General features: G+C 37.5%; 1 protein-coding gene across 1 annotated transcript in view; it reads right to left on the reverse strand.

Annotated features, from left to right (window-relative positions):
- Positions 1 to 268: 268 nt before the first annotated feature.
- CDH9 (cadherin 9) overlaps positions 269 to 14,916 on the reverse strand; it is a 103,924-nt gene continuing 89,276 nt past the window's right edge. The window contains exons 9-12 of the mRNA XM_075142502.1: positions 13,313 to 13,434; positions 4,063 to 4,180; positions 3,720 to 3,971; positions 269 to 873 (exon numbers count right to left, since the gene is read on the reverse strand). Of these exons, the coding sequence (XP_074998603.1) occupies positions 386 to 873; positions 3,720 to 3,971; positions 4,063 to 4,180; positions 13,313 to 13,434 (980 nt within the window). The 3' untranslated portion in view covers positions 269 to 385. The remainder of the gene's footprint in view (positions 874 to 3,719; positions 3,972 to 4,062; positions 4,181 to 13,312; positions 13,435 to 14,916) is intronic.

Consider the following 14,916-nt stretch of genomic DNA (forward strand, 5'->3'; position numbering starts at 1 on the left):
TTAATCTTTTTTAAAGTATATTTTTGAGATTATGTTACAATAAGGGTGCACGCTGTCCCAGCTAGTAGGAAAGGTAATGCAAAACAATTAAAAAAAATTAAGTTTCCATCTCGTTATTAAAGGCACAAAAAGCCTTTTATTGTCTTTTCATTGTCAATGAGAACCTTTCATCAGAGGTTTCTAGGCAAAGAGGTTGAATTATAAATTTTTTAAAATCTGAATCATTCATATTCATTCACGCTGACTTATTGATTAAGCAAACCCTTACTAAGACAACACCTATTTTTTAATTTTTTTTTTTTCCCAAGTATGAGAGAGTAGGCCACTTTATCTAGTAATATAGACATGAATTCCACTAACACTGACCAGGTCACAGATTATTTTCTCAGTCTCGATCACTGTCCTCTCCACCATACATATCTGCTAGTTTTTTAAACCGAGGTCCCCAGTCACTGAGGTAATCGTAGTCTTGGTTGCCCTCTGTGGTAAGCGATTCCAGGGAGCTGAGTGAATTTGCTATGGAATCATTTCCTTCATAGGCGTATGTTGCTAGTGAATCATAAGGAGGGGCAGCTGGGTCTAAATCGTTTTCCTTTAACCTTCTATGAATAAAATCTTGGACATCAATGTTTTCCCAAAGAGGTGCAGTCCGTCTTATCTGAAATATAGCTTCTGGGATAACATCTCTTCTCATCTTACTTTCCTCCCTTGCTTCTGGATTTCTCAGTGTGCCAATGTCAAAAGCCTGTGTGTCTTCTTCCCCACCTCCTTCATCATTGTAGGTCACAATGTTGTCCCGAACATCATCCTTTGAGATGATCAAGGGCTCTTTCTTCCTCTGTCTCTTGAGAGCCGTAAACAAGACAACTAATACTGAAAGGAAACAAAGGATGACTGAAGAAATGGGTAGTTAGAAATTACATAAATGAGCAAATATCTTGCATTATCTGTTGAACTGGAAAAGTTTTAAGGCTGGGATGGGATTTTTAGTAGGAAAATAGTGATAAAAGCTATCTCCAAGTTGAAGTTAATAAGGAAAAATATTAATGATTTTATAGCAGTCAAAACTTATGCTTTTTTTAAACCTATGGGAGCAATGGTTAAAATATTATAGATTTGAAATAAAGATGCAATTAAGCTGAAGTTCAAAAGCAGACAATGTCTTAAAATATATCATTCTACTAGGGTTTGACTTTGATTTTAGTTTCGTGAAGTACCACCTTCCTGGCAGTCACTAAGGGTAATTTCATCAAATGTAGTTGAATCTCCTTGGCAAAAGTAATTCACGCTCTTGAAAGCTAGTGATTTAGGTATTCCTAAGTGCCTGATTCACTTTTGAAAATGGGATCTACAGGTCTTTCTCAAAATAAGAACCTGAAGACCTTCAGCTATCAATATTATTGACAAAACTATTTTTGGCTTTAATTGGCAGGAATTGAAATCCAATCTTTGCTACTAAATGTTTCTTTTTAAAAACATGATCCCCCTAGTTTAAGAAATGTTAGTTGAATAACTCTTGCTTTTGGAGAGGTAAGGATTGACACAAAAATTAACCTCTACAGAGAGAGATGAAAAACTGAAGTTAGATTTGTAAATACATTCTAGTGCCTAAATGATATTGATTTCAGTAGGAATTCAATGCTTAAATGCATTTAAAAATCTGACCCTAGCTCCAGTAGGTGGAGTAAATATGAGAGGCTGGTGAGATCGTCTGTCAATGAGGCATAACAGTGGTTGCCGAACCACACATTACAGCAGTGCTGAACACTTTTGTTGAGTCTTAGGAACAAAGTTTTTACTCTGAAGGACTTGAGTACTTGTGAATAAAAGGGAAGATTGGACATGCTGCCAGTAGGGAGAGGGAAACTGAGATCTTCCACATGCCATTGTACAATGCGGTGAATGTAAGGCCGTTCTATTCTGGGTTTTTTTGTGGTTTTGCATCTGTACAGGAGCCATTCAAGTTTTCCTAATGCTAGACAAGTAATAACCCTCTTAAGTAAGTTTAAGAACTTCTTATACAAGAGTAGGGCAGATCACTGAAAGGTTATTATGAAGAAGTATCTTTCACAGCCAGGTACTTAATGTCTCTCCTATTTTGGGCCTGATGACACCAGTCTACTAACCTAACACACTACATCTTGTTGAATGATTAAATAAGGTGCCGAGAACAACACCAGCTGTAGACTAACAATTCTGTTTAGATGCTCTTCAGCCTTATGCTACTCTGGCTTCAGCTATGTCTGTAGCACTAAGTAGAGCAGGGTCTCTGACCTTGGGGCCAAGACACACAAAGTGGTCACACCTGTTTTACACAGCACTGGTCCCTGAACCTGTTCTGAGTCTCACATGCTATCGCTGTGGTCCTAAGGCATGTTTTGATTTTTATTTTTAGTTCAATGTTTCTGTACTAAAGCATTGCAACCGATCAGAGTGATGTTTTCATAGTGGGCGAGTAAGGGTATGTGTTTCATGGTACACATTTCATGCTCTATGTTGGGGCATGAAGGGTGGCTTTGAAGACAACAGGCAGAGCCCGTTGAAATGGTGGCTTATGTGAGGTGGAGAACCAGATCTGGCAGAGTTTGAACCATAAATGTCTCCTGGAAGTGGTGCCCTGAAAGTTCTGCTGCTCAGACTACGCCTGGGCAATGTCCTGGGGAATCCAAGCTGGCTCATGCTGAAACCAGGCCAGCGGTGGTGCTTGAACGTAAGCAGTATGGACAATCAGTTTGTCAGAGCTCAGGTAGCCTCCCTTCCCTATGCCCAACAGTACAGGTATAGTTCCTACATATTGCCCCACTCCTAACAACCTCTGTGGTCCTCTGAATATTTACTAGAGGTATCTTGAATCCAGTCTAAAAACTGAAAAAAAAAAGTGATTTCCTTGGAATTATATAAACTGACACCTGTAAGCTTGTGACTGCCCCTTTGGCAAGCTGGGTTTGCTAGGACAGGTGGAAAGGGATATAGGTTTTCCACAGAGTTTGACTGGAAGATAGAGACGATGACACTTTTAAGGAAGCAATTCTCTGGTAAGCAAAACAGGCATGTTGCAGTTTTTATGTTCTTAACACCAGGTTATGAGCTAGCATTTATTCTAGTTTCTTCATCTATCACCTCATCTTTCTAATGCTTCTGCTTTCCAACCACCCATCTAACTTCTGTGCTCACACTTTATTTAATCAGCTGCTCTCACTACCACTTGCAAGCAATTGAACATTTCTCTTCTGTGCTTTTGAGCTAAATATTTCCTGAGTATAAAAATTATAAACCATTCATGATTAAATAGCTAGTATAATTGATAATCTTTTAATCACTGAGAAACTTATCACTCAGTTTCAGGAGTATGATTTTAAAGTCCTGGATCTAAATGAAGATCTGTTTATAACATAAAATATTACTCAAATGAACATGGTATCTAAAACTGACCCTAGATTTTCAAATTTATTTCATCTACATAACATTGATAGTCTCATTCTTTTCGTACATTCTTCTGAATAGTAATGATGACAAACAGCCTGTAGTAGCTCCCTCTCCCACTCTCCCGGCTCCTTCTCCATCTTAGAAAACAGTTGGTAAAAAAAGAAAAAAGGACCACATCAGGTATGAAATATTGTTCTGCAGGGTCCTGTGAATAAGGGGTTGAAGAGTATCAGGGGTCTAGAAGTGACCAGACCTTTGCCTAGTCAATTAAACATCTCATCACAGGTACTTGCCTAGCAGGATAACGATGCACAGGAGAATGGCAACCAGTGCCCCCGTGCTGAGGCCGGCAGGGAGGAGCAAGGCCTCAGCGTTGCAGGACTGCATGTTCCCCCAGCTGTCACAGGCACACACTCGAATGGTCAGCGTGCCAGTGCTGCTCTGGATTGGGTAGTCATTGTCAAATATTATGATTGGCAGGAGATAAGTACTCATCTTACTACGGTTGTATCCATTTCTTCTAGTCATAATTCCTGCTGTGTTATCTAGAATGGAAAAGCAGAATAAATAAATGTTGCTGGATGAAGTTTTATGTGGTACGCGGGCGGGGCGGGGATGGTACTGGTCAGCAGTTACCTTTGTTGTCTACAATGGAGAAGTTTGGATGAACAGCAAATTCTGGCACCAGCTCAAAGAAAAATTTGTGTCCTTGAGGAGGCTCATCTTTGTCAACTGCACTCACAGTCTGTATCAGCTATAAAGAAAACAATATTTCATACTATTTTAGAAATCTTGTGTTTGAAATAAGGTTTCTGGTTTTCATGTCCAGTAAAAATCCAATTAATCTCTATCTGAAGACACAAACTGATGTCCTAAGCCAAATGTTCCCCTCATAAACACAGAAGAGGTTACAGTAAGCAAATTGTTGTTTTATTGTTTAAACACATAACAGAGGATGAAAAAGGGGCCAGTCCTCACTGCAAGGCAGCCATGTGCTTTGATTTGTACTCAGTATCTTACAGTGATACAGAAACAATTGCCCTTCTGAATAAGCCATAAACCTCCTGTGGCCTCGTGTAGCAATGACACAGAGTAGTGTGTAAACCAGTTGTTAAGTAGATCTAATTCCCAGTCCACCTCATCTGCTCCTGGCGATAAATTGGAGTACTGCACTGGCAGGATGCTTGGTTCTCCTGAGGTAATAAAAAGAGATGCTTTACTCCCTCCTAAATTGAAACCTCTGGCTGTGGAGCTTTATAGCTGCCCTAACAAGGCCACTCAAGCCCAGCTGGGAAGGAGTGATAATAGTGCCAGCATAGGGTCAGAGTGAAGTGGACTAAAAAAAGAGAGGCTTCAGCAGTACCTCTGGATTGCACAGGCTTTCCCATTGCATCAAATCATGTGCAAATATGTGTACTCATGTATATATAAACACACATATATGCTAGCAATTTGACTCTTTTTCTATGTGCTGCTAGACTTATAGATAGAGGCTAAGGAAAACAGCTGCAGAACTGAGGAGCGAAAAGCTACCTGAGAATAGCTGTGGTTTGTGAAATGACTTGCGATAGTTAACGCCATGCCGTGTTGCATGAGTCATAGTAACTCTAGTGAGCCATATGAACACTGCGATGTCCTTTGCGCTCCCTAGTGGGTATCGCACTCATACTCCACCTTGGCTTGCAAGGGCGTGTTTGAGTTCAATCACAAGATGACAAAGCTTGGTGGAGTAAGAATGGGAGTAATCTTCAACTGAGGATGCTGCAACCCAGTACAGGCGAGTTCCTACGGCACCTAAACTTAGAGGCAGAAAGAGCTCAGCAGTCAGACTTTTTTCTTTCAAAGGCATGAGGGAGCCAATGCCTGTCTTGAGGTTTTCAAGTGTTTCCAGTGTGTAGGGTGTCCTGAAATCCCACTTGTTATCAAAGACTTACTTCGCAGCTTGTTTTTCTGGTATTTCCAGGGAAAGTACAGCATGACTTCTCAAGAAATACAGTAATTGACAAGTAATACTGATACGATTTTTAAGCTTTGCAGCAATCAAGTAAGGAATGGCTTTTTCTTGTGTACTTTCTCTGAACATCAGCTTGAGTGGGACTTGAGGATACAGTTAAATTATGGAGGGTATTTAGCATCTCTCAGGATGGAACACTGTATTAGACAAACATAATTATAGGGCTACCAAAAATACTAAAATGTATTTCTTACTGTAGGACTCAGAAACCTGCTGCTGCTAGTGCTGTATTGCACAATGAGTATTTGGCCCATTTTTTCTAGTTAATTTTGAGATACTTTTATTACAGCTAATAATATTAAGTTGTTATTAAAAAAAACCCAAACCAAACAATAGAGAAAGTCTAAGTTTGGCTCATTCACTTCCTAGCAGCTCCTTCTAAAACAACCACAAGATTTTTTTTTTAATCATTTTCCTTTTCTTTTTGAGGCATATTGAGGAACTTGAAAGGTAATTTGTGAATATCAGCCCTGTACAAGAGGACGTGACTATGTTGAAAGCAGGATTATGCAGTTTTCTAAGTGTGATTAGAATAATAAATATATATTAAGGTCTCTTCGCTTTTAAAGCATTTGATGATCATTACTCTTTAGATTTTTTTCTTTTTTAAGTTTTAGCTGTTTCCCAAGATTAGCTAAATTCCTGTTTATGGCAAAGTAACCTGTTCAATATGTTGCCGAGTATCTGATTATGCCAACATTTTTCCAATGTCCCATTGCTTTTTGCTTTGCCATAATCTGCCTCTGAGAGTGGCAATACAGACAACAAGATCAGGAGGTGCTTAATTTTAGTTTTGCATTATGTAATGCAAAAATGTAATATTGCTACAAAAAAAAATCATTCTGATTGGACTAAAATACCAACCTGAAATGAGAAAATTTTCCTCTCACATTTTTACAAGTTTGAAAAGACAGAAAAAGTGTAAAAGTACCAGGGAGAAGGGAGAGAATTAAAATAAGTGATAATATTTGCGCAATTACTAACTGAAAAACTCAAGGAGAAAATATGCTGATATAATAGCTACCAGAAATTGCAGTTGAGTATCTTGGGGCTTTTTGAGATGTGATCAGTGGGATGTTTGTAGGATCTGGATTTGATTCCCTTCATTTACAAATCACATGGAGGAGGACAATTGTGCCAGGCATAAAGGAACCTAATTACATTGAAAACTTATTGTTGAGGGTAAGGCTGAAGAAGGGAAGAAAAAAAAAAAAACAAACCTTGTTACCTGCTCTAACTATTGGCTGCATAAATTAAGAACCAGCTGTTCTTCCACCAGGAAAGACGGGAGAATAAAAGAACAATGAGAAAGATGATTGCAGGTGAATTTTTCCAAATGATGAGTAAGTAAAAGGAAATTAGAATTGCTATCTAATTAAGTTTTTTTTTTCAGTTATACAGATGTAAATAAAAGATAATGATGTTCATGATAATCACTGCAGAAATGAAAGAGAAGTGGCTATTTTTATTTTAAGTATCACAGTTATATGAAAATGAATTAGTACTGTTTCATGTACATTTTGTAATTTCATGTTGGAAATGTATTCTTCCATTTTGAAGCAGTTATGGACATTGAGTTATGATCACTCTTCACCAGGAGTTCAGAGAAAGATCTCTAACACTGTAAGATTTATGAGGGAAGAGTTATTTCAAGAAAATAACCTTTACTCAAATATGTTTCAAGCATACCAGGCTTAGAGAAGATAAAAAGGATTCCCATTTTTTTCTTTCTTCTACAGTTTTCCATCCAAATGAGCACAATTTGGAAAATACAACAGTATTGTCATTATTTTTAGGGTTGCGTGTGCAAATGCATGTGCATTTCTGTGTGTTTAAAGAAACAGTCTCATACTCTTGAGTGGGTCTTATTGGGTAAATTCAGGTTTTCAGGGGTCACTTGTCTTTGAGGGTACTGAAAATTTAGACTTAGGCTTTGACATAAAGATTTCTCTTTTACACTCAGGACAAAGTGGTTGTAGTAGCTTGAAAATGTAAAATGAGTTGTGAATGAGGAATTATTCCCAATGGAAAAATTTCTTGAAGAATTTCTTTCATGATGAAGCCAGAGATTCTGTTAAAGGGTTTGGACCTATTTCCCATTGGCATCATTTTTTCAAATGTGGAAAAGTTTTGATTATAATACTGTTTTGTGTTTTTTTGTTTTCTTTTTTTTTTCTCCTGCATACTGTGTTTTTAAGGCCATGACTTCCACCACAGTAAAAAATGTGATTGTAGTTTATGTTCAGACTATTTTATAGCTGTTCATACTCATCTCTGAAAAAGTGATTGGGGATGAATAGACTGCCTAGTAACAGATTCCTTATGTATATCTGGTACATCCGTAGATGTAGCCTGCTCTCCAGTTTTCTTCAAGCTGTTTTAAAGACAGAAAATGAGTAAAAGCTAGCTGAGGGCATTCTGCAATAACAAGGGTCCCTGTGCACTGCAAAGCATGCCCTTTCTATTCTGGAGGCTGCATTTTTGGACACGGAGGGCTGCACAAGTAGGAGACTTGGGTCGTGGGCTCAGCCTTGGGACTGCCTCTAAAAGGAATATAGGAACCATTAGAGCAAATGTTAAGCTAGTAGTGCATCTTTAACAGTATAGAGGTCAGCACCAGATAGCCACTTTTTAGATGCACTTTTCAATCTGTGCTGGCTTGGCATGTCATGCGAATAAACCACAGTTGCATATTGGCTCCAGGGTACATACTTTAAAAATGCAGCAACATGCTCCAGACTGATTCTTGAAAGGTTCATTGAAGAAAGCTGAACAAGATGATGTCTATAGGTGGACAGATGCAATATATTTTCAGGTTAAAATTTCTACTAATAAAACAAAATTTGAGACAAATAGAATATCCACTTCTTTTCAAAACAGTAGCATGTTGGTGGTTGCTATCATATTTTTAAACCTTTTCTTCAAAATTCTTTCTTTTAAAATTCACTGTAAATAAGACAGTGAAAAATAATGTCACTTTCACAGGAATTTAAAGATGGTCTGTTGTTGTAGACAGTGCCTTTCTGAAAGTTTTAAAGCAATGTAATTGTCATATAACATGAAAATTGTACTTCCAGTCTCAGAGAAGTAAGACCACTGGAAACAGATATTGTTAAGCTAGATATACAGTAACAGCTGCTGAATTTTGATGTTTCTTGTATGGGTATAGAGATATGCAGAGGAGTAGGCCTTCAATCCACTTGAATCATTTGGGCTTTCATTCTTGTTATATTATGCTGTTAGTTAAACCTGGATATTGTAGAACAGAGAAATTTCTCAAATGTCATTTATCTACTTTCAGCTGCTTCTGAGATAAGACTTGAAAAATATCACTAGGCACTTGAGAAAGGAATATTTGGGACATTTTGGTGTTTGTTTTTGTCTGACACTTTTTTCAGAAGTGTTATAGGAGAGAACAGAACAAATTCTGAATCTTGGAACACTGGCTTTGTCATTCTTGAAATTTGTTAAACTTGTTTTGTGCTGCAAATATTTCTCAAGGAATCTGGAAAGATCTCACCACTCTGTCTGCAATAAGCTATGAAAAAACCTATTCTGAGAGAGACTGCACTTTTGACAATCATCAGAATGTAGTAGTGTGCAGATGCTATGAGGGAATGGTGAAAGAGCAACTTTGTGTTTCTCCTGTCCTTTCTTTCTCTTGCCCTTTTTCCTGCCTGTACGATCTGGTAGGGCCAACCACTAACTAATCTTGAATGTATTAATAACACAGCACAGTGTAAGTGAATGGGATGAAGATTTTGTAGAAGATTTTGAAGAGGCTACATTTCTCTAGGACTGAAGTAATATAGTTCAAGTGTCCCCACACAGAAGTGTTTAAAAATCAATACAGCTGTCAGTGGATGCCCATCTTGTCATACTGCGGCTTGAGTGATCACACATGTTCAGGCGCAATTCTAGCCTATACACCTGTATGGTGCTAACTGCAGAAAGCAGCCTCCATCACATGTCTGTAAGCTTGAATGGACCTTTGATCTTGATGCTTTATGTCTTAAGAAATATTCTAAAATGCCTGCCACTTAACAAAGCTTCGTGGCTGGTAATGCAAACCAGCTTGTTTTTCAAGTCTTGGCTCTGTTCCACAAATGTGTTGGCAGTTTTAAAGCAGGACTGAATGCTTATCAGAAGTTGGAAAATTCTCCCTTGAACTCCAATTCTTACTTCAAAATACAGACTGTTAGCATGGGTCTTTTACTAAATCAAGCCGATAGATGTCTACCTAGAGAAGGCAGCTACAACGTGTAAACAACTCGTGACTGATAATTAACAATGGCCACATGAAAAACGGGGTCTCCATTTGCTCCATCTGAAAAAGGGAGGAGCGATATGGAGACTAATGAAAACAAAAATCTGCCAGCTTTCTGAAAGAGGAAACAAACTCTTTCTCTATTCTGATGTCTGAGAGGCCCTGAATGGCAGGAGAGAATATAGCATCAGTTCAAAAAAAATGACACAGGTTATTTTCTTAAATATTATTATTGATGGGTGTTGAAATTAGCTACATTGTTACTAGAAAATTGTTCAGTTAAATCACTCTCCTTTTCAAGTAAATCTTCCTGGTTTCCATGGAAAGGACTCATCCTCTAATCCACCCAAAAAGACCCAATTAATTCCTGTGACAAGAGCATGAGAGATCTTGTACAGAGCCTTCACCACAACAGTCCCTGGGGCTCTAGCATGCCATCAAAGGATTAGGGATTTCTAAATTGTGCAAGAGGAAGGCTGTGTCATACTTTTCTTTAGCCTGTGTATTAGCGAGTGGAATGGAACTTGCATGGTGACAAATCTGTTCCAGCCTAATGAACACAGTTGTTTATGCACCTTTAGTGATAACGTTTCTCCCCAGTCATACCGTTGTTGTTTGGAGACAAAAAAGTGGCAGGGGAGGAGGAGAGACTTTAGGATTTTCTCTCCTCTGACCCTCCTAAGGCTATCTGAAAAACACAATGAATGCAGCCTCTAATATCTGCTGATGTTGAGAAAGAGTAATGTCACTTGGCGGCAGAGAGCAATATTTGATCATTCTGACTGCTTCCTGATGCAACTGAGATTTAGAGAGCGGTGTGATTAATAGATGGGCCTGATTAAACAAAAAAAAAAAAAACAAAAACAAACTAAATATATTTATCTTCTCAGTTTAGCTCTCCTGATATGGGCACCAGATGTAGAAGCACTGGTGTGATGTGTCAAGAAACAATAATGGTTCTAATAAGACAGCTGCTTTAGGTGATCTCTGAAATAAGGTGGAGTAGTACTAAATGAACATAACATGATTCTATATCTTTATTGTATTATAGGGGGACTGCTAAACATGAGCCATACAGGTTATCTGGAACTTAGCATCCTTGGCCAAAATATTCAAGTGTGTATCTCCATATTCATTGCTATTTTTAGGCACCAAAATAATAGTAGTCTCATGTACTGAAGGTAATTTGTTTTCTGAAATACTAAGTCAACTGTATGTAAATGTCCAGATATGAACTCTGATGCCCTTCTTGAGGAACCCAATTGTTAACAAGTAGAAAAACAGTCTGGATCTCTCCTTCTTCTGCAGCTACACTTGATGCACACTGTCTTTCTAGTATTTGTGTGGATTTTTCCAATTAGGAAAAATAATTCCTGGAATTACATTGGTAAGCTAGATGGAAGGGAGGTCTAAATAACAGTATGCCTATCTAATGGGTCTCTGTCATCTCTGTTATTAGAAAGACACAGAATTTACTGGAAAGGTAAATTATTTTTATACCAGTATGCCTGGATTGAACTTGGTTCAAATATATGACAAAACCTATGTTTGCTGGTTGATAAAATTGCATATGATTAATTTCAATGAAATCTTCACTTGTAAGCTTTGGAACCTTTCTTTGTGTTATTCAATTAAAGTGCATGACTCACTTTGCTATCAGTCATTATATTGAGATTTTAAGATTTATATGTCTCAATTTCATCTTGTGCAAAGAGATTTTGTTGCACAGAGAGAATTTAGGTCATATGCTAGCTGTTTGAAATTAATGTCTAGAATTATTTGAATGTATTCCACCTGGAAAAAACAGCTTATAAATCATAAAACAAAACTATGAGGGTACAATAACCAGAAGTTTAGGGAATTTTTGCTCATTCTATAAGGCTTGAACTGTATTCTTATGTGACAACTTATGTCACTGGTTAAGACACAGTGTTCTGATCATAAACCTCAGTTGTTTCGAAAGATGCTCTTTGTTCATTTTTCTGATACTATAATTCCTTCCACTGTTTTAATTTAATTCATCACTGCCTTTGATATGTATATTTCTCTATTTATGTCATTTCTTGAAAAAGAATTAAAATGATGGCCAAGTACCTCTTCAAAGCCAAGTGATTTCACTCAAAGTCTCCTCTTTCTAACCTGCTTACCTAAATTCCAGTATTAAGTGCAATGAATGAAAAATAAGTAGAATTGAATGCAAACTCCAGCGATCCTTGTATCCTCTTTTTCTCCCTTTTTTGGGGTCTCTTTTTTTTTTTTTTTTTTTTTAATCTGTTAAACCATTCATAAAACATAAGTTGAATTGCAACTGGTAAATTGCATGTTCTTGCTCTGTCTAGAGTTCTGCAGGACCTGAAATTCTAGACTCATCTCGGGTACCATCTATGCTATTTTCAGTGCAGCCCCCGTGGCTATGTTAAACACAACACTGGGCAGCAACCAAGGTAAAACATGAGCATGCTTCCTGATGTGTATCCATATCCCCCAGCCCTGTAAAGCCTTTGAATGTTGCATGGTCACTGTGCTGTAAGGACAAACAAAATATCCTACATTCTGATCCTTTCTATATACTTTCCGTGAGGTCAGCCAGCTTTGGTTGGATGATGTCAGCATAAAATAGTGAGACACAAGGACAGACCTAAGATAAGTTTAGGACTCCATCCTGGCCTCTCTCCACTAGAGTATGAACCCACTCAGGTTTGTGCTAGCAAAAATAATGATCTCAAGCTTTTTTTTTCCACTGAAAAATGCATCAGTCTAGAGAAGAGGCTCGTGCATGGATTTAGGCCGGTGCTTGAAAGACAATCTTGAGGTGCCTGATCGGCTACTAAATCCAGTTCTTTGGTAAATACTTTCAGAATTAAAACTCAGCAAAACATACATCTTTCTTCACAGGATTTAAAACTGAAAAGCTGACTGGCATTAGCATAAATAGACATGGGTTGTAGAGGCAGTAATATTAAAAGATTTCTGTAATATCCTGAGTTCCGTTGGTCTGCCTCCTTTCTCACTTCCCAGTTATCACTTTTTCTCTACAAATGTTGTTATTGTCTTTTTAGATTGTTAGAGAATTGCTGAGATATTTTAGAAAGGGATATAAATGAGCTTTGACCAAATTCAACTCAATTCCAAATTGAAGTTTAACTTACAATGGAAACAGTTATATTATCTTTTATTTTTGGAAAAGTTTATTTTTCATGTCTCCTTTACTGAAGTATAATAAAAGATTTTCCTGCTCTGTGTACTTGAAGGTGTGGTTACATTAACTCAGGCTTTGAAAAAAATCCAGAAAGAAATGGAATTATCAGTGTAAAGAGTTTTGTAGCATTGTGTATAACTAGTTATGAAAAATATTTTCTGATATTAGGAATGAAAAAACACCTTAAAGTATGATTTTGTATTATATGCTATGTTATTACACTAGGGTAAAATCCTGCATCTTTTATCTCCTCAAACTTGCTTTGAATCAACTGGTAGTTTCTGTAGAAGGTAGGGAATAAGAGGCTGGGTTGCAGTTGTTCAAATTAAGATACGCTGAAGTCTTTGTGATGGTATTCCAGGATAGTCTCATTACAAGTTCTTCAGTAACATAAGTATATGTTTACCTGTCCTGCTTTTGCATTTTCACAAACAAAGGTTTCATAGTATTTGGCAAATTCTGGTGCATGATCATTTATGTCTAAAATCCGGATGAAGACAGGTATCTGGCTACTTTGTTTAGGATTATCTGAAACAAGAAAATTATTTATATTACAATGTAAAGATTTAGAGTCTATGAAAAGACCTGAAATTATCTAATATATTTTTTCTAATAAACATTAGAAATATCCACTTATCTTGTTTATAATAAAACAATTATATTTCATTTTATACTAACATACATTCCATATGCATAAAAGCCCGACATATTTGAAACAAATTGTTCTATTACAGTATATGTATTTTTAAATAATACAAAGTATGCTTAATTTGATTTGCATTAAAAACAGGCGACTGAGTTATTATTGACTTGTATTCCATACAACAGTGCAGTAAAAGATTCATTGCAAAAGCTGTTTCCTTTTGACAGGTCAAACTGTCAAGAATATTTACTTGTTCAAAGCAGTAAAGCAGTTAAACAGTGTCAGTCAACAAAAACAAAACAGACACACACAAAAAAAAGTTGTCCTTTGTCCCCCTGAGAGAAGGGGTTAAGGTAGTAGAGTGATTGATAGTAGTTAAAGGATTAGTCTGATACTTTGTTGTGTAAATTAACTGAGGCGCCTCACAAGGACAGTTCCTGGTAAGAACTAAGAACTTGCCTTAAGAAACCAGCTAAAACCGTTCGGACAAAAGTAAGAGGACAAATGAGCCTGCGCAAGAACAAAAGGTTACTAGCGGTGACGAAGAGGAACTATCAGCCTTCATCCCCACGACCCCCGACGACCACCACAAGGAGGCAATGCGCAAGCGCAGATGGGAGGGGTCTATGGAAATGACTTCTTGGAACTCATTTTAATACAAAGCGGGGACAGGTCATGCATATGTATAGGCGTATTACGAAACTATGAATATGTAATGTTTTACTGTATATATTTATGGTGAGTGCCGTGTTGAGGCGCACACGACTTTGGTGGGACTACCCCCCGTGCTGCCCAGCGCTGAATAAACATACCTACTTTACAATCTCATAGATTGTGGAGTCCGGTTTCCGCAAGTCACCCCAAATGTAAAAACAAAACCAAAAAAAGGATATATGTAGATGTTATCATCGATTGGTCTTCACAAACTTGACCTCCAAGGTCAAGCTATCGCTGGAGATGAATCTCACAGTACACATATTGAAAATGGAGACCATATTTGACCAAACAATGAAAAAACATTTATGAGGAAAAGGTATCAGTCTTTCTGAAAATGGGGATCTAATTCGTCTATCCGTATTACCTGACTCCCAGACTGTTAAGCACATAGACTCCTGGGAAATTTATAGGGAGAATGAAGGAAGGGAGAAAAGTTGTTCCCTAAAATCAGTCTCTCTGTTTCCCCTCTGATGACTGTTACCAGTTGGCTGGAAAGAAATGGTGGACAAGAGACATCCAGATCTAAAAGGGTCCAACAAAATAATAAAGAATCCAAGTGAAAGACTTAGGGCCAGGGTTTGCTTCAGACATGGAGGGGGAAGAATTTCCTCTAGTCTTGGCTTCAAATGAAGCCATTTCCTGAGATAAAT

Source organism: Calonectris borealis, chromosome 2, assembly GCF_964195595.1.
Source record: "Calonectris borealis chromosome 2, bCalBor7.hap1.2, whole genome shotgun sequence".
Taxonomy (NCBI): domain Eukaryota; kingdom Metazoa; phylum Chordata; class Aves; order Procellariiformes; family Procellariidae; genus Calonectris; species Calonectris borealis.